The following is a 23,382-nucleotide window of genomic DNA, read 5'->3' on the forward strand; positions in this document are numbered from 1 at the left end:
GCAGTGAAAAAATGACTGGATTTCACAACGTTTTCCTATGAACAACCCTGCCGTTTTTTACCCTGAAACACGTGCGCCTCCGACAAAGGAAATACAGGTTGGCATTGTCCTTCTTATGCTATAGTCCTATATTCCAAGGATGAGAAACCTCTGCGCACCCCACACCCCGATCCTGATGGGACTCCATCAGGTCCAGCCCATATGGCCAATAGTCAGAAGATTTGTAAGATAGTCTACAATACATGGAAGGTGGGATGCCCTGAGAGCTATCAGCACCCACAAACTACAGTTCCCAATATTCTTTGCGGGAACTAAGCGGCATAATACAGTACTCCTTTGGATCTATCATGGGGGCCTTAGTCAGTCTCCCCGCGCGCCCCTTAGTGGGAGATGGAGACGCATCCCTTGACTACATTTCCCAGGGTGCCTTTCAAGCTCTCGTCAGTGGCCCGTGGAGAGGCGGAAGCTGGACGGGTTTCCGGTGCCTCTCTCTCCCCCCCCTCCTCCGCCCAGCTCGTTCTCCTCCCGAGTCCGCGGCCGTTGAGGAGAGCGAGAGGTGCCGCCCGCCTCTCCCGTCCTGTCGCCGCCGCCGCTGCCGCTATGGGCTGTACGCTGAGCGCCGAGGACAAGGCGGCGGCCGAGCGGAGCCGCATGATAGACCGCAACCTGCGCGAAGACGGCGAGAAGGCGTCCAAGGAGGTGAAGCTGCTTCTTCTCGGTAAGGAAGCGGGCGAGGAGGGTGCGGCCGGGGCCTGCTCCGCCGGCGGCCCCGGGGTGGGGCGAGGGGCAGGGACGGGGCAGCCGGGCCCCGTGAGGAGAGGCCGAGGTGGCGATTCTCTTTTAACCGGGCGCTCCCCGTTGGTGGCCCGGGCTGGCCCTCCCGTGGCTCCCGGGCACGTCCCGCAGCTTACTCGCGAGCAAGAGGGAGCGAGGCGGCCCAGCCCAAGAGCTCCTCTTGGTCCAGCTGCCGCTTTCTGACCCAAAGGCCTTTCGTGTGTTTTAATTTTTTAAGGCCCTAAGTAGTAAAAGTAAAAGTCCTGCAGGCTTAAGGCCAGAATCCCAGGAAGTCAGTCGCGACTAAAAATCGTGGGAGAAGATCCTAGGCCTTCGCCAATTATTTTTTTTAAATAGGAACCTTCCGATCAGGTTTAAGGAACTTTGGAGGATGATGGTTTTGAATAGTTGTGCAGTTGCGCCCCCCCCCCCCCCGCTCACCCACTTGCAGTAGACCTTGAGGAAGGAGAACGGTCTACCTTTCACATCACACAAAAAACTCCTTGCTGTTTGTTCCGTGTGTTGATAAGGGTTTGTTCTGCATTTGTGCTTTAAAGATCCCTTTTCAGACCCTCTTCCAGGTTTTTACATTTGCAGAAGTACCTCTCTCAAAAAATGAAATGAGAGAGAAACAGATTCCTAGAACTAGTATGTAGACAGCATCTGATGCCAAGTGCCTGCCTGCTCCTTTTGCTGCTTCGCTAGAAGCTTGGAGGAAGAAGCCCCTGATACCTTGGACAGCTTGCCCCTTTGCCATGAATGTGAGAAAGAGGGTTAGCCTCAAGCTGTTTGTCTTGTACATATAGGGGACAGTGGAATGGTTTCTCTCTAGCAAAGAGCACAAGTATTACCTGTCTTCTGTTAGTGGCATCTGGCAAGTGTACTTGGTGTTCCTGGTCTTTTTCTAGACCCTCCCCCCCCCTTTTCAGCCAGAACTTTTTCTCCTGAACTTTTTTTTTTATGGCGGTGCATCTGAAGACCTATGTTAGATAACAAGTGGCAGAAGTTGAAATTGCACTGCCTTTTCATTTGTCAGTTTTAAGTCACTGAGGCCAGATGTCATTCACTTCAGTTCTTTTTCATTAAATTAATGAATGTGGACATTCATTTATTTAATTTCAGGCTTTTAAAATAAAGCAACCAAGAAAAAGTAACAAATGACCCAGTTCTTAAAGTACAAAATTTTAGATTTTCAAAAACCTAAAATAGAAATCACAGCAGGTGTGATAAACAAGAAATTAAAAATAAGCATTTTATAACTACAGGTAGCTTCCAAACAAAGTTTTCAAAAACTTGGTGATGAAGTTCCTTATCAGTGTTTTCTAAAGAAACAATGCTCATAGGATCAGATAGTGAATGACAGGAGGACAACAAGGCAGAAAGCAGAGGATAAGTTTTCTTAATTGAGAGAATATAAACTTGTTGGGGGGGTGTTGACCTAGGAGTAGGTGTTTAGCTTAAAAACAACCATGATGTCCGGGATAAACAGCCATGTTTACAGATAATGGCAGATGATATGGTATAGTAGAGTACAATCCTAACCAATCCATGAAGAGTTTCTGAAGAGTTTGTTGGTTGGACAACTATGCTTTATTTATTACCACATTTTATTGTGTGTTCTATTGTCTTTGTTCTTAAAAAATGTTATTGTTTAATGCACTTTTATAGTTTAAGGTCCTAGTTGTACTGACAATGTTGCATTAATTAAAAATCATTTATTCGACTCCAAAGTCATGCATGTTGGGGTGGGTTGGTGGGAGAAACCCTTAATTAGACTGAGGTGGAAAGAGGTATTGGCCTCATTTGCACATATCACTAATTTAGCTTAGCACAAACTTAAGGGCTCCTGGAAAGGAGATTGTAGCTGCTTTGCTCCTCCCCTGTCATTTTCCTGCTGTGCTGCAGTTGATTACAGCATATAGTTTATGCGTAGATAACTAAACAAGAAGCCTAGGTTCAGATGGCATGCTAAGTAAACCATGGCTTAGCTTAGTGCAGCAACAAAATGGCAAGGGAGGAGTTTGGCTTAGCATTGCATGTGAATCAGGCCATTGTGATCAAAGCCCACCAGAAGTCAATTGCAGTGGCAATGAAAATGCAAAATTCTGCATTAGGAAAGGTATTTTTAAAAAATCAGCTACAACCACAGTTAATGCTGTACACTGTTGTAACCCATCCCATTTCAAAAAGGAAGCTTTAGAACTGGCAAAAACTAGAAAAGGACAATTTAAATTATCACAGTTATGAAATCTTTCCCACGAACACTGGCTTAATGAGAAAGATGGGGGCATAATAAAATTATTCAAAAACTACTAAAACAGGGATCAGAAATTTGTGCCCTTACAGATGTTGTTGGAGTACAACTCCCTTTAGCCCCAGCTAGCATGGTCAACAGTCCAACATCTTCTGGAGGACCACAGGTTGTCCATGCCTCCATTTAAGTTAGAAGAACTATGTCACACAGCCATGTCAGCATGTAGTGTTAAGCCATTAATTTAATGGTTTAGTAAACTATCCTGTGCCCAGCTGCATGCAGACCAGCCACTCCTGCTTTGCTCTGCCCCTTTTTCTAGTGGAGAAAGAAACCATGAAGCATCCGGTTTAGCATTATGCTGAACCTCTGCTTATGGATTGCTTCACCCCAACAAACTATGATTAGGAAGTCAGTATGATGAACACACACATAACTGAAATACTATGAATATTATGAGGCCTGAACCTGTATTTTCAATTGGGAGAATCATGATTTAAAACCCCCTTTGGGGGACAATTTTATTACCATTGTGCCTTAGAAGAATTATCAACCTTTCTTTTTCTGCATTCATTTTTTCTTTCCTTTTTGGCAGCATGGAATTTGGCAGCACACTTTCCCAAAGTTTAGTTACACCAGTCTTCATCCCAAGTTTTCTTGTTTATGCTTGTTTGTCTGATAGATCAGTGGTATACCATTCTACTCAAACGTGAACTCTTCTGAGTTCAATAGGGCTTATTCACAGGTAGGTTTGTATAGAATTGCAGGCTAAAGAATGTAAGTTCACAAACTGGTTCATAGGACCCAAAATGCTTTCATGTTTTTATGCTGTACAGGGCTTGCATGTAACTGTGCATGGAAACAGTATTTTAAAAAAAATGCTGAAGGGAAAGGTGTGACTGCCTTGCAATGTATTCAGAAGAAAAGATAGAATTCCTAGTATCTGTAATAGAGCTTTACGCTAAACCACTTTGTTTATGGAGCACTCCTGCATTGATTGGGTTGAATGACTTCATAAATGGCTTTGATTCAATACTATTTTAAAACTAAAATTCCATTTGACAGTATGGCATAGTCTTAATTTGAAGGAGCTAGTCTTGATCAATCTACTTATAGGTTTATTACTGAACTTGGTGGGGTAAGTGTGCATGCACATGTGTGCAAATTCATTTGCTTGTATTACCAAAACAATACAACCAAAGGTTCATGGGTACATTAATTAGTGTCGGTCCACAGATGGTTTATGATTTGCAGAATACTCATTTTGTTTAATAAACATGATGGATTTAAAAGGGATATAAACAAATTCATGGCTGCTAGCCATGATGGCTATAAGATGCTTCCAGGATCAGAGGCTCCATGTCTTTGAATACCAGTTGCTAAGAAAAATGGTTAAGTGTTCTGTATAGATGGTGCTATTGCCATGAAGGATATAGTAAAGCCTGCAGTGAAGGAATGATGAGCAAGGTAATTAGTTCACTTCACTTGACTGTGTGTTTATAACCACTGAAAATTCACATGCAAAAAGGAAATGGTTTTAGTTGCTGTTTTTAAGAAATCAGTGAACATAAAATGACTGGTGTTTACATAATGAAATATTCCTCGTATTCCTCAGTTAGTCATATAGGACTGATACACACATATAATACTAAGCCATTGGCCATTAAACCATGGTTTTAACATTGCGTGTGAACCCTGCCCAGCAGCTTAACTATGGTTTGTTAACTGCCAGCAAGTCACACTATGAAGCCATGATTTGTTGACATGTTCTAACTTCAGCTTTGCATTGCATACTAACCAAGCACCCTTCCTTTAGTGTGGTTTGTTTGGCAAGTGTCTGAGGTGGGGTGGTCAAAGGCATGAGACAAGAGCAGCTGGAAAACAAACCAAACTTTGGAGAGTCGTGGTTTCTTTGTCTTTGGGACAACTTGTGGTTAACCCATGGTTTGTCAAGCCATGACTTTGATGTAGGCCAAACCTTCATTAATTTCATACATTTCTGGATAATAGTAAAGATTTCTTTTTCTGTATCATTTCAATATCCTAACAGTTTTGCACCCAGTCATGTAGGCTTCTTGCATCATCTTCATCCTGATTTATTACACTATGCAATACTGTAACATTCACCAGCCTCCAGTTCAAAATGATACTGTATTCTTTTAGGAAGGTTTTTTCTTTATGTTGCTGTTCACAATGCCTGATACCTGTTGTATTTGTGTGTTGGTGGTCTTCAAACAGAGCTCCTCAGATGGAGTAGTAAAGTGTTCTGTACGTCCTTGGTGAGATTTACTTTTTTGTGCCGGGGGGGATATTCTGGAAGCAGTTACGTAAACTGTTGAATTGTGTGATCATAATTTCTCCTTCTTTCTCTCTGGTCATACAAAGGTCACTTACTTTTCCACAAACAATACTCTACTCTGTCTCACAATAAGTGCAATTAGGCAAGTACAAAATTCACTTTCAACCGAAGTGTGAAGAAATTATTTGGCGTTTTACCAACAGTCAGCTACTAATAGATGTCTTTCAAGCTTCTGAAATACATAATACTTAGTTGAGGAGGCAGCATCCTAGACACATTTTCAGTCCTTTGGCATTTGATCCTTAGTAACAGACCAGTTACTAAGGATAACTGCAAAAGATTTCAAGGATAAAGGGAATCTATACAACTGAGAGAATGCTGCTATTACCCCTCCTTTATCCTCCCCACATCTCTCTGCTCCAAACAACACTTCTATTGTTCCATTATTGTTTTGCCTCTAGGAAAAACACTTTAATGAAGGGCCACTCTATTTAGCTGACGTATAGCTCTTGCGTGATTTTCCTATTGCCGTAAATAGCTAAATTTACAGAAGTTGCATTGATCTGTCTACTCAAATAATGTATATTATTTGTCTGGTTCAGTATAACTTTTAGTTCACAAACCAGTTGAACCACAGTACAGTAAATAGGTTCTGTCTCCCTTCACTTCAGTGGGAATAATTGTACATAAATGGAATAATTCTGTGAATTTTCAGGCTGCTTCACATTTTATAAAATTAATGAATATACAGTGTGGGGCCCTGTGACGTGTGAGGAATTGATGGCATTTTTTGACTGCAGGCACACACCATTGAGAGCTAGGGGGCATTTGTACCTGATTTTTTTTGGTGCCATGGCATAATCCCCACAATCTACACAAATGATAAAAAAGTGTGCATATTATAGTCATTGTGCGTACAAGTAGTATACTCAAAATGTACCTGCTAATTTTGTGCTGTGGCCTTGAGTAGTAATATTATCTTTCACTGCAACTAAGCTTTCTTAAAAGAAGGGGAACCTAGCTAGGTAAAGCCTCTGTCTAATGTAGCAGCATGAACCTCATCTAATTACTATTTTTATTAACTAAAGCTTTTTCCTCTTTAGAACAAGTTGACTGTTTGTAATTTTATTTCTTCTGTTTTGAGTTGGAACTTAAGGGAAAATGCCAGAACCACTCATGATGAAGCCACCTTGCATAATAAAACCCCAACTGCTGTATCTTCTCTGCAAAGTCACTTCCGAAGGAGTGACTGCAGTGAAGAAGCAGCTGCAGGGGTGGGGGAGTCCTTAAACTTTCCACTTTCTGCTGGCTTTCTCTTGCAAAGCCCCACTCTCTGTCCTCCCCTGTCTGGGTCCCTGATCCATGTTTGCATCTTTTAGTCTTTTTAAAATATCTAAACCTAAAATATCCAAACTTTGCATGTTTAGTCTTTTAAAATATCTAAACCAGTTGTGGGAAAGCTTTGACTCCCTGTATGTTGCTGAACTATAATCCCATCAGTCCCACCAATCATGGTCAGTGGCCAGGGATGATGGGAGTTGTAGTTCAACAACATCTGGCTGGCTAAGGGTCTCACAAACCTAATCTAAACAAAGCACTTTTGTTCAGTTTGGGTGTCAGTGTATCTTTGGGATCCAATGCCATCTTGTTAAGTCATGAGTAGAATATGTTTGCTTGCTTTGACAATAGAAGGCCGTGTTTTAAAAATAAGAAATTAATGTGAAATGCACTACTGAAGCTATTGTAGTTTTTTCTGTACACTTCATTCTACCCAGTTCACCAGTAATTGTGGTCTTAAGACCTGGATCCTGAAAATTTGGACACTATGCTTACAGTATCCTTCCCTACTATTCCGTTCTGACTTCATTTGGCAGCACAACCCCAGTGTAAAGAAAATCCTGTTCTTCTTGTAGCAGAACTTAAAAGCAGCTTGGTATGTGATCTGCCACCTGAAAGGGAGTTAATATTTTAAACAGTATATTATTTCCACATGATTAGGAGTGGCTCAGAGGCATAGCAATTGAGAGTTGGCTCTAAGAAGCAAAAGCAGCTGCTGATGAAATACATGCAAGCTTCTCTTCCCATCCCGAGACTTTTATTTGGTTTGCGCAATACACTTTAGAGACAACCTTCTCGTCTTTGGGGAAAAGTAATTGCTAGGGTTATAGCCAAGGGATTTTGAAGTATGTAAACAAGTAGCAACATTCAATTTATAAACACATAAGAAGCTGCCTTATACTAAGCCAGACTATTGAGCTATCCTACTCAGTATTATCCACCGCGTATGGAAGCAGTTCTCTAGGATTTCTGATAAGGGTCTCTCCTCCAGTCCTACCTGGAGATGTAGAATTTAATTTAGGACCTTCTGCATGTGAAGCAGTTGCTCTGCCAATGATTTATGACCCTTCTTTGAAATCTTGGGGAATTTGTGTTTCATAGTTCAGTACTAACCATGCAAAAATTAGGTAATTAATTTAGAAACTCAAAACTTCAGTATATGCTGCTGTGGGCTTTGGGCATACATTTGTGTTGTCACATGTACACACAAAAGGAAGTGTGTGCTTAAGTGTTTTATACACATAATTATTTGGACTTTATGTTTCTGACAGTCTTTGAGAGATCAGTAGTGTTTTGCTGCAAGAAGTATGAGAAACATTTATAAGTAGGTGATGGGTAATCCTGTATACATATGTAGGTATCCCAGTTATTTGTATAAAGAATGCAGATGTTCATTTTGTAAATCCTGACTTCCAATGAGGCTTAAACTGCCAAAGATCACTTGCAGCTGTTGCTAAGAGGCATGGGAATTAAATTGTATGTAGTGTACTGGTGCATGGATGCTTCTGGAACAGACGGTAGTTGATATAGAAAAATAGTTAAATTTTCAACTCACTCACCAAGATTCTGCTTTCTCAATTTCCACATCAAATTAAAACAGGTTTGCTTATTTTTGTTTTATAGGTGCTGGAGAATCTGGTAAAAGCACCATTGTGAAACAGATGAAGTAAGTAAAGCGGCATATCTTTTAGACCGGTAGCTAATCCAATTATACTGCAGACATTGCCTGCACATGGAGGATCTTCGCAGGGTTTGAAAGAGCTCTGCCATGAAGTCAGTGTGAGGGGACATCTGGGGACTTGAAAGTTTGTATGCTGCTCCTTTTCTTGTCACATTGTGCTGTTTGTGCAGATGTCTTATTGGGCAGGGGACTGTGAGATTACAAAGCTATTGAGTCCTGCCATGATCCTCTCTTTGTGCTTTGCCCATGGTGCTAGTGAAGTATGCCAATGTGCTATTGCACAAGTAGATCATACTTCTGCTTGGGCAAGGGAGTGGGATTCCCCGAACTTTTTGCTGGTTCATCCTTCCTGCTGCAGGCCCTGCTCCACATCCCACCTCATTCCGGAGGATTTCCCAATCCCAGGGAACAGTTTTTGAGAGGACAGAGGGACTGCAGGGGAAACAAGAGGCAAGAAAGCCCCATTATCTTGGCAGTAGTTAAACTACAACCCAATATGTTTAGGTATATGTAAGGAATAAAATTTTATTTGTTACTGTTTTGTCCTGCCCTTTCTCAATGAGGGGATGTATGGTTCTCTTCCCCCTTTCTCATCATTATAACAACTCTGTGAGGTGGGTTAGTCTGACTGACAGTGACTGGCTCAGTACTTACTTAGCCTAATGGCTGAATGGGGATTTCCTCACTCTGGGCAAAGCACCAACTGGTTAGTATTTCTTTCTTTTTCAGAATCATTCATGAGGATGGCTATTCAGAGGAAGAATGCAGACAGTATAAAGTGGTTGTCTACAGCAATACTATCCAATCCATCATTGCAATAATAAGAGCAATGGGAAGACTAAAGATAGACTTTGGTGAAGTTGCCAGAGCTGTAAGTGTATTGTATTGATTTAACATTACTACTGATTTAGTAGTAATGATAATAAAGTGCTTGTCTATTAAACTGGTAGTGGAAATACCACTACCATCTTGTGTTTATGTGTATACATTTGATCAAAAAATGTGAGGAGTTGGTAAACTGTGTTCTTGTTGTTTTGATGTTATTGTAACGTTGCCAGTAGATGTGAACCTGACAGTGCACTAAGATCTTTGAGGGCTTTCTCTGGACTCCTCTGCTTTCAGATGATTGGGTGGTGGGTGGTAACTGGGAAGCAGGTCTTTTTATGCTTAGGAGTGCTGTTGTGTATTTTGTCTTTTCAGCTCCATGCATTGACTCCGCCCCCCTGCAAGCTCTTAATTAACTTTTAGATGCATTCTGTTCTAGTTCGAAATCTCTGTTAAAATGTGGATTTGTTTGCTCTCTGCTGTTTTATAGCTATTACAGTTTTTAATGGTTTTTATGTTACTAGTAGTCCTATGTAAGCTTCCCAGGACATGTAAACATTGAAGGGTAGGGTACAAATCCCTTAAATAAATAAGTGCTGTCAACCTCTGAGAATGTTCTTTTGTGATCTCTTAAACAGCTCAAGACATGTTAGACAAATTTGTAGCTTCTGCCACTGTGCTTCTTTAATTAATCTATCAGTACTGTTTTGTATAATTAAGTAGGAGAACACCTTGCTGAAACTGTCCATCTTCCTGTATATCAGTCATTTTTCCCATTTAAATCATTATTTCAATTTTTTAGTTGCTTTATCTTGCCCAAGGCAACCCAAAGCAGCTTACAACCAACCACATGTAGTGTGTGCTCCCAGTTACTCATTTTAGTCATGGCTTGAAGTTTCTTGCACCTAACGCCATAGATGATATAAGACTTGGGAAAGGTGAACATGATTTGATTGGACTATTTAGGAACTGGAGCTCTCCCATACTTGCATTAAAACTTTAATTATCCACGATTTAAAAAACTAGTTTGGTATGCAGTGTTGATGAGCATCTATTTCAAAAATTTCAACTTCCTTTCCCTAATTTGAAGCTACATTTCTTGTATTTGCAGATATTTGTTTTGCTTAAATTGTTCTTTTTCCAGCTTAAGACAGTGCTCAGCTACTAATTTCGCAGCTATAAAACTTTTTAATTCATAAGCATAAGCTTCAATTATTTCTTTGGCTCTTGCCACTCTTATCACAATGTGTTTCATAGCTGAGTAGTACTATTTAAATTAGTCCACAGAAGCTTATGCCATAGGGCAACATCCAGTTGTGTCTGTAGAACAGACTTCCACTCATGCAATGGGGCTTCCTCTTCTCACTCTTGTAGTCTCCCATTGCAGATCTGCTCTGGAGGGTTGTGGGGCACAGAGAGTTCCAGAGGGGAGGAAAAGAAGAGGAGGTCCAATTGTATGAACAGGTCTGCTTGTGCGACAGTGGATATCTCCAATAATAAATAAGGTGTCCCAAACCTCTTTATCGGATGAGCTTGTTTCCCAACTGTCGTATCAGACTGCAATATACCTTCATTTTTGGTAGTTCTGATCAGCATAGCTGATTCTTTGAATTCTAGTTGTGATGCACATCAAATAATGGTTTGTGCAATTAGCAGTTGGTCGTTTAGAAGTAATATTTCAGAGAAGGAAACAGTCTGCTGCTGGTGGGTAGTAGGTAATAAACCATACCATTGTAAACTCGCATTGAAACACTTCCCCTAATGTTGGTTGTTAAGCATATGTTATTATACTGCACATGATAACAGCAGTGTTTAATTTGCCTTCTTCTGCAGGATGATGCCCGTCAGTTGTTTGTACTAGCTGGAAGTGCAGAGGAGGGAGTCATGACTCCTGAACTGGCAGGCGTGATTAAGCGGTTATGGAGAGATCCTGGGGTCCAAGCATGCTTCAGCAGATCAAGGGAATATCAGCTTAATGATTCTGCATCCTAGTAAGAAACTTTTTATAGATTTTAAGCACTTTCACAGATAAACTCATGCTCTTTTAACTGCCCACATAGGTGCTATACTTGTTTTGTCAGAACTGTTGTTTATTTTTCAGAGTTCTGGCAAGAGCGATGAATACTCCCAAATAATTTCTGTGGTATTTCTCAAAAGGCTTTGGGGAAACTTAATGTGAGGATGTTAAAATGCATTTCAGGAAAATTCCTTAAGCCTGACAAACTGGACAGTGAACTGTTAATGAAGGCTTGGCTTTGAAGATTCCATCGATTATGCTTAATTGATCAAAGCGAGTTCTGTGGGTCAAAGGAAAGGATGGAGCCATCAGTCCCAACACCACTTACTTTTCTTGTCTATGGTATACTGGACGCTTGGCAACCTGACTTTAATGGCATTCTTGAGGTCTCCTTCTCTAAAACAGTGGTACTAATCTTTTTCATTTTGACAAAAGTGTCATCTCCCCAATTCTCAGTGTTTATTTTGTCTTGTCTGAACTTGGGAAAGGACTGTAGCTTGGTGGTAGAGCATCTACTTTGTATGCGGAAAGTCCCAGGTTCAGTCCTGGGCATCTTCAGGTAGGACTGGGAAAGACTGTGGCCTGTCATTTGTTTAAACTTAGTCACTGAGGACAATTGAGGAGTGGCAACAGTCCTTTGGACACTGCATCAACCTATTATTTCTTTCCAGAACTGCATGAACCTATTATTTTATTTCAGAAGTGCTTAATATTCTCAGGGTATAGGTGTTTGCAACACTTCCTGGAGACTTTTTCTGCATTTACAGTGGACCCTCCATATATGAACTTAATTTGTTCTGGGGGTCCGTTCACACCCCATATATAACGTAAATAGAGGTGTGCTTCTGCACGTGCGGCAAAACCCGGAAGTATACACTTCCAGGTTTGCCCTGGCCGTAACCCAAAGATTCCGTATCCAGGGGAATATGTAAGTAGAGGGATGACTATTTAGCTTGAAGTCACAATAAAAGAAGCCATTTATACCCATAACAGCAGTATGAAGCTGGCTATGATTATAGGACACAAGTATCATTCTTGAATGGTTTTTCTTGGCATTGCTGTGCCCCCTTTTTTTGTAGAGCAATGGTTTTATTTGCATTTTCCAGTAATTTAAACCAAGATATTCTTAAGAACCTGTGGATTATCTATTTTGAGATAGGTTTTTTTTTTTTTTACACCAATGTATGCAGCATATCATAGAACGAGGGCAATAAAATCACTAATTCCTTGCTGGTTGATAGCTTGCCGAACCAAGTCTTTGTACTACCAGATAAGGTAGATCTAAACCAGCTTTACTTCTTCAGAGCTTGCTGCTGAAACATGACTATACTGTATACAGATGACTAACCTGCATGGAAAGAGAGAATATCATCTGTTTAAATAATTCACTGCTGCTTGTTTTCAAATGAAGGTCTTAACTGTTTTCAGGACTTGAAGTAGCTCTTTTTTTTTTTGGCAGCATTTTACACTACAGCCAGGTGCTTGGAGTTTTCATTTAATCCACTCACATTTTGGTTTTAGTTTCAGGTTGCTTTTCCATTGCCTAATCTAAAAGCAGGACAACACGCTCTTCCTTCTAGTGTGGGCAGAAAAGTGAGGTATAAATGAATGTAATAATAAATAAAGTTATAGTACTGTTTCACATATCTGTAGTTTAAGTATAGCATAGAAGGTCGCAAAATCTTTGTTTCCCAGCAGAAGTATTTTTATTACAAGAAGCTGAGATCATAAACTTTGCCCTCCCTAGGTAATTTGTTAACATCAAACCCTAATCAGGAATCTGCTTCAGCAAAGGAATAGCATCTCAAGACAGTAATTATACTCTTTGAGTTACTTTTAAGTCATCTTACTGCTTTGTGAGACTTTATAGGACCAAATGAGACTGGGCTCTCTGTTAAAAGGTTCAGCTGTAAAATACAGTTAAGTGGCAGTGCAAAATAAGGCTGCCCTCCCTTCTGCTGCAGGAGAAAACTAAGCTGGAGCCAGAGTACTATATAGTAACTAATGTGTTGGATATGGATGTGGATAACCCAGATTCAAACCTTGTTTAACTGATAAAGCTCATGGTACCCTTAGGGCAAGCTACTGTATTTCATCCTTGGTTCCAGCACATTGTGATTTTCAAGACAGTGTCTGTTGGTTCTTTACGCATATTTGGAAGTAAGTAAAGTCATAGATACTTGTAAAAAGAAACCACGGGGAATAGGAGCATTACCAAATAATACCTAATAATATAGTGCAAGCTTCCCTAACCAGCTGCCCACCATACCTTTTGTACTACACCACTCATCACCCTGAGCCTGCACACTTTTTAGTGCAAAATATCTGTAGGGCACCATGTTGGGGAAGACTGACAGAGGAAATCTCCTAAGATTTCAAGTACTGTATATAGTCATCACTCCTTGCAACAACCCTTTTAATGTAGACCTGTTACTGAGTGGGGATCTGTGAGGTTGGGGGATAGTGGCTTGCCTGAAGTTAACCAGCAAGTTAGTGACTGAGCTAAGATTTTAATTGGCAACATAGACATAGTCTCATCACTCACTTTTCTTAACTGCTGCATTACACACAACTCCTTCCTACTGATCTCCATGAAGTTTCTCTCATCACAGCAACTCAGGCAATGATTACATACCTCAAGCTTGCAATCTTAACAATCTATAGTGCATACTCTTCAATTTGTTTCTTGTATTTCTCCCCTTTGCCTGCCAGTATAGAGGTAACTATCAATTCTTTCTACATTGCATTTCCTACATGTATATCTTATAACTCTTTTTTAATGTTTCAAGTAAGCACCATTTATATAAATGTTCTTTATTGAATAACTTAAGCAAAAAGACAGGACCTTGCCTTAAGGAGTTTACATTTTCATCATCATATTAGGGACTACTTTGGCTCAAGCTATTATATTTACTGATTGTTGTAAAACTCGAGAACTTATAGTGTGAACATTGCTACTGTAATGATGTTTTGGAAAGCATTAAGCCTGTATCTTAAAACTACATTTTAAGGCAGCTCTTAATGTAGCTCTCTCATAAAGAACCCAAAATATATCCATTGGCTCCAGTTTCAACTGAGGTTACAAACTTAAGTAACTTTGTTAACATGGAATAAATTTCAAAAGTTAGATCCAGTAAAGCGAGTGCTTAACTGGCTTCGGGTAATCTACAGTCATGACAGTCATAACACCCTGGAAGAAGAAGAAAAATAACATCGCAGAAGAATTTTTTGATTTTTCTCTAGATGAGAATAAGGCATAGAAGAAGAATATAGGAGTCGCTCACAAAAATTGTGTCTTAGTCCAAGAGAGTGGATAAAAATGTATTTATCTCCTTTCTCTGTCTCTCTTTCCCCTTTAGCTACCTTAATGACTTGGACAGAATATCCCAGCAAAGTTACATTCCAACCCAGCAAGATGTTCTACGGACTAGAGTGAAAACGACAGGCATTGTAGAAACACACTTCACTTTCAAGGACTTGTATTTCAAGTGAGTTACATTGTGGGTTGTAGGGTCCCACTTACATATTACTATCACTCCACTGTTCTTTGGGTTGTGGTGTAAAATTTACGACTTTTCCATATGCTCATGTTGTGCAGGCTTAATTTTGCTCCAGCTTCGCACAGTGTAAAATCTCTGTCCTTCAGTTCTATTCTTGCTGGAGATTTTTGGTATCAGTTCACTTTTTTATTTTCATTGTTTTGTTCTTTTCAGCTGCTTTTATGTTTGGATCACAGACACAGGTACTGAACCCTTCCTTTACAGGAGCATATATACTAAAAAGGATACTGACTACTGTTTTACATTATTTGTTGAAAGCCCCACCATACCAATGTTCCAATTTGCCACGTGTTTATTTTCCTGTGTTGCAGTTGGAGCTGAAATTAACATGGCTTTGTGAAATGTGCATGGCTTTTTCAGCAAAACTGTGTAGAGAGAGTACTAACCAGTCAGTAGAACAGAACATTGGCCGGAAGCATGCACATGTGTTTAAATGCTTGCCATTTAGAGAGCTTGATGTAGGACAGGGGATGTGTATTTCCCCCTGGAATACATACGTAGTGATTTGAGACTTGCAACCCATGTACCTCAATGTAGCTTCCCACCATCTTTATTGATCGCCTCTACAGGGATTGCCATATGCTCTTTAAATGCAGCCTTTAAAGTCCCTTGGCTCTGTTTTGACTATAACTTCCATCAAGTCCCATTTCTCTGTAAAATATAGTGCCATGCAGAATAAGTGGGACTAGTAAGAGCTCACATCCCTCATGCTGCAAGATGCCACCATGTTTTTTGGTAGGGTGGGGGCCTTGCTACAGAGGTCATGGAACTCAGAGAAATGTTAGATACTCTGTCTGAGGTTTAAAGGAGGAAAGTGTAAGGAGCCCTGCTCTATGAACACATATCCACCTTAACAGAATGGGCCTGACCTAGGCAGTATCCCTTTAAGTATGAATTCTTCCCTTTTGCCTCCTATCCTTCATGCCAGCCATAAGGATGCGTTGAAACCCAATATTCCTCTACCTGCCACTGTGCTATTAGAGAAATGCTCATTTCTGATCATATGCTCCACCATAGCCTAGTTGCAGTGCTTTATCTTGATAGACGGTAATAATAATATGATTAATAATGTTTTAATAAAGAATTTTATATATGGCAAAATGAGTTACTACCTTTGCTTGGATTTCTGCTGACAAGGCTCACTTGCACATGTCTTTTAATTGCACTCCAGTTGGTTGGGATAATGTTTAAGAATATTTTTGTGTTTATTTTATAAATGCACAGCAAAAACAAAAAACAAACCCAAGGAAGTTAGGATTGGGTGAATGTCATGTTAAGTTTGGTTCTGGACATCAAATCACAGAATGGCCTTTGGAAAATTATCATTGATGAGCTTGTGTTCTGTATATGTAAAGTGGAAATAATGAACCCCATATATAGAGAGGACGAATGAGAAAAACTCCATAATATATATATGCTGTATTAGATGAGTGTGACATAACTAGTGGATCAAATCTGCTTCTCTGCACTCTGCTTAGGTAATTGGGCCTTGAACTTGGGCAGTTCAACACCTCCCTTCCCTTCTCTTAACGTTATCTCAAGTCTTTCCTCATATGTAGAACTGGACTATACCAGCAGTTGTTACTACAGTGTTTAAGTTTGTTTAAATTATTAACTTAAATTATTAAATTATTAAGTTTGTTTAAATTATTAAATAAATCATTTTTGGAGCTCCTTGGCTTCTCACCTTTCCAGTATATGAATTAGTTACCCAAAATTGCTTTGGTATGTAGTATCCAAGATCAGATGTAATGATAATTAACAAAATGCTGTAAATCGTGGCACAGCTTGATAGCACGTTCTGCCTATTAAACTACCAGTTAAAGAAGGGTGTGAGTATTTTAAGACTTTTTCTAAAGCAGCATATCATTTTCTGCCTTGCCCTATTTACACCTTTGCCACAGGGCCTAACCAAGTTGGGAGGCAGTCTTGTTGGCTGTATGAATGTAGGTCAGGGTAGCCAACATAGTGCCCTCCAGCTGTTGGACTATAATCCTTGACCATTGCCCATACTGTTGGGCTGGTGAAAGTTGAAGTCCCAACAACACCTGGAGGCTGGCCACCTCAATGTAGGTAAGGCAGTAAAAGCTGTCAAGAGCACAGCCATAAGAACAAAGAAGACTCAGTAGGACTTCTGTATCCATTCCTGCAGTGGACTTTTTGTCTACTAAATAATCTCATGCACAAGCTGATAGGATGGGTGGAAGACAGATTCTCTCTCTCTCTCTCTCTCTCTCTCTCTTTCTGTGTGTGTATCTAATTCTATCCTGCTAAATGCAGAACTTCAGTCACAGAAAGGGAGAGTTTAACCTATTCTTAAAGAATTCCTGATGCACTATGTGGACACAGCAGCGTGTATGTTGTTTAAGTAGGTTCCTCATTTAAGCTAGCCAGTCTTAATGTGTCTGATTAGTTTGTTGTGCCGTTAAGCTAAACATAAAATAAGACCATATTACCCTTTAGGGGAAATTTAACTAGAAACTAGCAACACCTTGCACTATGGTGTTATGGCTTGTAAATGTTTGCTGCTGGTTAGCTTTCCCACAGGAAACCACTTTGTAAGTGCATCGACCATTCTGCAACAGGAGGTTGTGTAATCAGCCGTTGTTGTTCAGCAGCCGCCAAACAAAATGCTGTTCCCAAGCAGCAGAAGATGATAAACATCGTATGCTAGCATAACATTCAGGTTCTGTGTTGAGCAAGCTTACCCACCTGTGTGATATGTCAAGAGAGATGTCCTTATGTTTTTCTGTGGCATTTCCTCCTTTCTATGCCACCTTTCTCTCCAAAAGGAAATCATTGTGCTGAATATGGGGTAAATTGTTATAGTCTACTGTTGGAGAATATGAATTCACATTGCAAAAGTGAGATTTTGCTAAAAAAAAATTTGGTTCTTTCTCCAGCTGTTAGAGGCAGGATAGTTTTATACTTCAAGGTAAATATTGCCTTCCCCTTACAGAAGTAGGCAGGTCCCTCTTCCCAGTCCACTTACCTTGAATACTTGATAAAATGCACATTGCTGCTATCATAATCCTGTTATTTCATGTGACTTAGATTTCCTGGATCAAATGCCCATTCAGTCTCTACCAAGAGATGCTAATCTTGTTCTTACAGCAGTCCAATGAAGTACTATGCTCAATAGACTTCACTGGAAATTATCTGGATTTACGCATATTGTTCAAAGTGTATAAACAAATAATGTTTTCCCTGGACTGTTAACTACTTAAATATTTCTCAAGATTACTAAATTATACCATATGTTAGCAGTTTATCAGCCTCTGAAATAACATGTTTCTGCTAAAGCAGATTGATAACACTGCTGAATCCTACCCCATGTCAAAATCATTTTCTCTTATTTCCCAACTTGACTCCCACTCATTAACCTGAAGTGGTAAGGAAACCATGATATGTGGTGACTACTGCTGACAATTTCACATGATCAAATTATTAGGAGATCCATAATTATCATAACTGAACATACTCTTATCTTCTTGGGCTTTGACTTTGAGAGCATGAGTTTGCCAGTAGAGGTAAATCTAAGCGGAGGAGGAAGATAGTGTATTGTGGGAGCTCTGCATTCATGCAAGCAGGCTTGTTGTAGAAGTACTTGGCCTAGTATTCTCAATGACTCATCTGGCTTTTAGTGATTATTAGAAACCCCCTTATCATAGTTTTTGCTAGGATCAGCATGTTTCAATTCTTCAGTAAAACAGTGTTAGAGCAGCATAGGTTATGCTAGTGGCAAAGGCTCATTCAGCTTTGTAACAACCCTATGGTGTGCTTTTGACAACACTATACACTGCACTGTAATTTATGGCATAATGTAGCATAATAATAAAAGCAATTTCTCTTTCTGCCAGGATGTTTGACGTTGGTGGCCAGCGTTCAGAACGTAAGAAATGGATCCACTGCTTTGAAGGCGTAACAGCAATTATATTCTGCGTAGCTCTCAGTGATTATGACCTTGTTCTTGCTGAGGACGAAGAAATGGTAGGTTGCCATAGAGTTAAATGTTGGTTACATGCTGCATTACGTAAACTGTGGTGGAAATTGACTTTAAGCTTTATGTAGTTTGTTTAGGACAACTTAATTTAAATGGCTTGTGTTTTGAAAATTACTAAGGCATAGAAGCAAACATTTCTTGTATGTCTCCTCAAATTTCCTGCAGTGAGCGCTGGCAGCAGCACTAATTGGCAGGCTGTGTTCAATAAAATCTTCTTTGCTCCCACCCCCCACCACTGAATCTGAAAACTACAGTAGTTCTTAGCTGTGAAGGAAATAAAGCATCTGGGTGAATTTTTGTGAAACTTTATGTAATTGTGATAACTGAAGAGTCTTTTGTGACCCATTTTTGCCAAAGTTTAGGAATTCTGATACTTGCCCAAATGATTACTAGTACTTTCCTATCTGAGAATCAGCTTTGACTAAATCACATTATTTGCACTAGTAGCTTTGTTTTCATTAGTGATTATGCAAAGTTGCTGGGGTATTACCTTTTCAACGAGATGTTTTCCTCCTCCCAGAATCGTATGCATGAGAGTATGAAACTCTTTGACAGCATTTGTAACAACAAGTGGTTCACAGACACATCAATCATTCTTTTCCTAAACAAGAAAGATCTGTTTGAGGAAAAGATAAGGAGGAGTCCACTAACAATTTGCTACCCGGAATACCCAGGTAAGGTAAAAAAATAATGGGGAAAATAGGATGAAAACAGCTTGTTGCTTTTGGTTTAATGTGTATTTGTGACCTCAGTATATGTACATAATATTTTTCTTTGTCCCATCATCTATCCAACCTTTTAAAAAATATAGAACCCTGTCTGATAATGTTCCTGCTAGATGAAAACAGATATGTTAGCATTAGCTTGGCTCTGTTTACTTATTGTCATGCTGGCTTGAATACTTAATGTTCTCTCTTAAAGCCCAAGGTTGAATTTTCTGATGGAAGGAGAGACCTAGACATTTCCCCCCAAATTGAGTCCTTTCACTATGTGTGATATGAAAGTGGTGGTTTCTCTCAGCATTAAAATTAGATTTTTATAATCCTAGTTCTGAAACTGATGCCCTATCACCAGCAATTTATTATGGCCTTCATTGTGAGTTATGTTGCCCAAACTTTCAAAATTTGTAGCGCAGTGTAGTCTCCCCTCACTGCTTTGTTGTGTCCTATTTCCACAGAATTTCTTCCTATGAATAAGCAAGTCATGATAGTCCCAACAGCTGCAAATTACTGCTTCATGACTGTTTGCTGTTTTCCTCATAGAGGAGTCCTAAAATTGTATCTTGGCTTTGTAGCCAACTATTATGCTTCTGTTACCACATGGCTCTGCCTCTAGCTGTAATGATGAAGTCTAGACCAATCAGAAATGATCAGACTGTGTGAGATATATGGATAGGCCTTTTAGTCAAACACTCTTAAAAGATGAATCATGCTTCTTACAGAGAATAAATAAGCAGTCAAAACCCAAGCCACAGCTTTAGGTGCAAAGTACTGTCATTCATGACACCTGTTTATGTTCTCTTTCAATTGAAACTGGTAATTCTTAAGCCTCTTGGGTTTTATAAAGTATTAGAACTTTTTAATTTAAAAAAATCATTACTTTAAAAACAAAAAGAGGGGGGAGCTAATAGCTAGTTTAAAAACGAGTGTAAAATAATTTATTACAAAAACCAAGAAAGAAATAGGTTTTCAAGAACAATGAGAGTACTGTGGCACCCAAGTACCACATTTTTTAAAAGCGTTTTCATAAACACAGTTTTAAAACATGGATAGAAGGGTCTCATACCTCAGTTGCAGAGTGTATATTTTGCATGCATGAGGTCTGAGGACCAGTCCCTGGCATTTGTAGCTAAAGAGATACCTGATAGCCAAACTTAGCTGAAGGAAAGCTGTTACCAGACAAAGGAAATGGTATTGGATTAGATAAATTAGATAGTCTGCTCACTATAAGCAGCTTCATATATTCATACATTGGAGGCTGCAATCTTGTACTCAATCTGTTTCAATTTAGTACTTCGCTAATGGCACCCAGTGACTGCAGCCCTATTTGCACTAAAAAAGCAAAGAAGTAAATGGTAAAGATTTCTGATCACAAAAGTTTTGCATATGCCCTGTTTGGGGAAATGGAGCTGTGATTGTGTTTCTTTAAAATTAACTACTTATTTTGTGATTGCTTCATCTAAGAGGTGTAGACACAGTTCCCTAGGTCTAGATGCATTTATTTAGCCTAAAATGATGGCAAAGTATGATGACTGGAAACAGTTACCGTATTTTTCGCTCCATTGGACACAGTTTTTCCCCTCCAAAAATTGAGGGGAAATGTGTGTGCGTCCTATGGAGCGAATGCAGGCTTGTGCCATAGCCCCGCGCAACCCCTCCCGCAAGGAGAGGCTGCACAGGGCTATGGCTTCTTTAGCTCCACGCAGCCTCTCCCGGCAGGGAGGGATTGCGTGGGGCTAAAGAGGAAGCCAAAGCAGCCAGCGCGATCCATCCCGCTCACTGCCTTGGCTTGTGCCATAGCCACGCACAACCCCTCCGGCAGGGAGAGGTTGTGCGCAGCCTGTACGCTGCTCTTTGGGGCTGGGGGGGGAAGATTTTTATTGCTGATTTCCCCGTCTAAAAACTTGGTGCGCCCTATGGTCCGGTGCGCCCTGTGGTGCGAAAAATATGGTACTTTTCTTTTCAAAGACTTGTAAAGTCAATTGCAAGTCCTTAAAATGGTGTTAGTTAGTAGAAGTTGTCATTTTCCCCCTCCAGGTTCTAATACATATGAAGAGGCAGCTGCATACATTCAGTGCCAGTTTGAAGACCTGAACCGAAGAAAAGACACCAAGGAAATTTACACCCATTTCACCTGTGCCACTGACACAAAGAATGTGCAATTTGTTTTTGATGCTGTTACAGATGTTATAATTAAAAACAACCTGAAAGAATGTGGACTCTACTAAAAAGAGAGCGTAACAGTGAAATGTAAGTTTATGAACTTTGTAGTCTTTTCTGAGCTTTAGCATTGCATAAACAGCTGCCTGGCTATAACATGAACTTCACCTAATGAAATAAAATTATTTCTATTTCAGGATGTTGCGTTTTAAGAACTGGACTGTTTATTTGCTGCCTTGTGGGACAGCTGCAAGCATGAACAGGACCGGGGAATGAAAACAGCATGCAAAAATCCTTGCATTCTTTAGCACAATCTTCTGTACTAGGGACCTTTTTATTGATATGGGATGCGGAAGTTAAAATTCCAAAAATGGAACTACTGTTAAGTGTGATTTTTTTTAAATCATCCAGGCATCATATGGATTGCATAGTCTCAAATGTGTACAGCTGTTACGAAGTTGAGATCCCAGACCTTCAATATGTAGCTTTCTTTCTTTAATAAGCCACCGCTGCTCTGTTTTTAAGGTTTTTCCATCAAAACTATATATTTACTAAATTTTATTTCCTTATTTGCAAACAGACTTGTTTTAAAAACAAACAAAAAACACTTAACTATGCACATGATTGTGACCAGATCACGCAGAAAGTATTCCTCTTAGCAGGAACCTTTTGTTTTTAAAACTTGGTATGGTCAGAACTTGATATACAGTAACTGCAACTACTTAAAAGGGCCTTAGGATTCTTATGGCTAAAGCAATGGCTTCTTCTAATGTATAATGCTATGAGTCTGCTACAAACACTGTAAGGTGCTCCCACCCCCGAAAGAGAGATTTCCTGTAGCAGGGTAACAAGTCTTGTCAGACTTAATGGCTGGGGGGCGGGGGATAGCCTGGTTTATGCTGATTACCAAATCACTGAGTGTGCTACTAATGTAGCAGATGGAAATCTTCTTACATGAAATGCCTGAATTGGCTTCTAGGTAGAAAGGTGAGTTGTAAAATTACAAACTGCAGGGGGTGGGGAGAGAGTGCTGCTACAAAGCTACTTAATCAACCACTTAATTGTTTGTGTGTGTGTTTGGTCTTAAACCAGTGGGGAGTTTTGTAGACAGTGCAATTTGTTCTGCATTTACCAGGGCCTTTTCTCATAGGAGATTTCCAAAATGTATCAACCGCATGCTTTTACTTTGTAAATGTGGTGCCAAGTTCCTGTTTGCCATTGTTTTTACTGTAGTGATGTTATTAACCCGAGTCAGTACATTTATTTGCTGAAACCATTACATTGAGATTCTTTTCCAATTTGTCATGTACAGTTTCAACCTGATGTAGTTATTGGCAATATTAAAATGGTGAGTTAAAAATCTTAATGTTCCTCACTTTATTGGAGCCATTTCTAGAAATGATCTAGGGATCATTGTCAGTCTCTCTTAATAGCATTTCCAGGTTCTGCAAATAAAGATTTTAGTTAGCTGGATTAGCTTTTTCGTAGTTCTGAACCTTCATATAAATAACTGAAACTTTCCTGTCTTGTTTCTTGAAGAATATGGTGTCAGGTATTTTCTGTGTGTTGAGGCAAGTTATTTCTACCATTAAGTCATATCAACAAGTTACAGCAATAATTTTCTAAAGCATTTCTTTGACTGTTTGTTACCAAGAATGATGATTCTTAACAGGAAAGAGTGGTAAAATTCTCACTACATGGTAGAATATTGCAGATCACTAGCTTAATATGTTTCTCTGTGCACACACTATCATA

At 39.7% G+C, this 23,382-nt stretch overlaps 1 protein-coding gene across 1 annotated transcript; it reads left to right on the forward strand.

Moving 5' to 3' along the window:
• The first annotated feature begins 448 nt into the window (after window positions 1–448).
• On the forward strand, window positions 449–22,993 carry GNAI3 (G protein subunit alpha i3). Its single transcript, XM_083509467.1, has 9 exons — window positions 449–718; window positions 8,286–8,328; window positions 9,073–9,214; window positions 11,002–11,159; window positions 14,545–14,673; window positions 18,606–18,735; window positions 19,269–19,422; window positions 21,505–21,717; window positions 21,825–22,993. The coding sequence occupies exons 1-8, from the start codon at window positions 601–603 to the stop codon at window positions 21,693–21,695; spliced, it is 1,065 nt and encodes a 354-aa protein (XP_083365593.1). The 5' UTR covers window positions 449–600; the 3' UTR covers window positions 21,696–21,717; window positions 21,825–22,993.
• Window positions 22,994–23,382: the final 389 nt, after the last annotated feature.

This window comes from Podarcis liolepis (assembly GCF_965112155.1).
Source record: "Podarcis liolepis genome assembly, chromosome: 6".
NCBI lineage: Eukaryota > Metazoa > Chordata > Lepidosauria > Squamata > Lacertidae > Podarcis > Podarcis liolepis.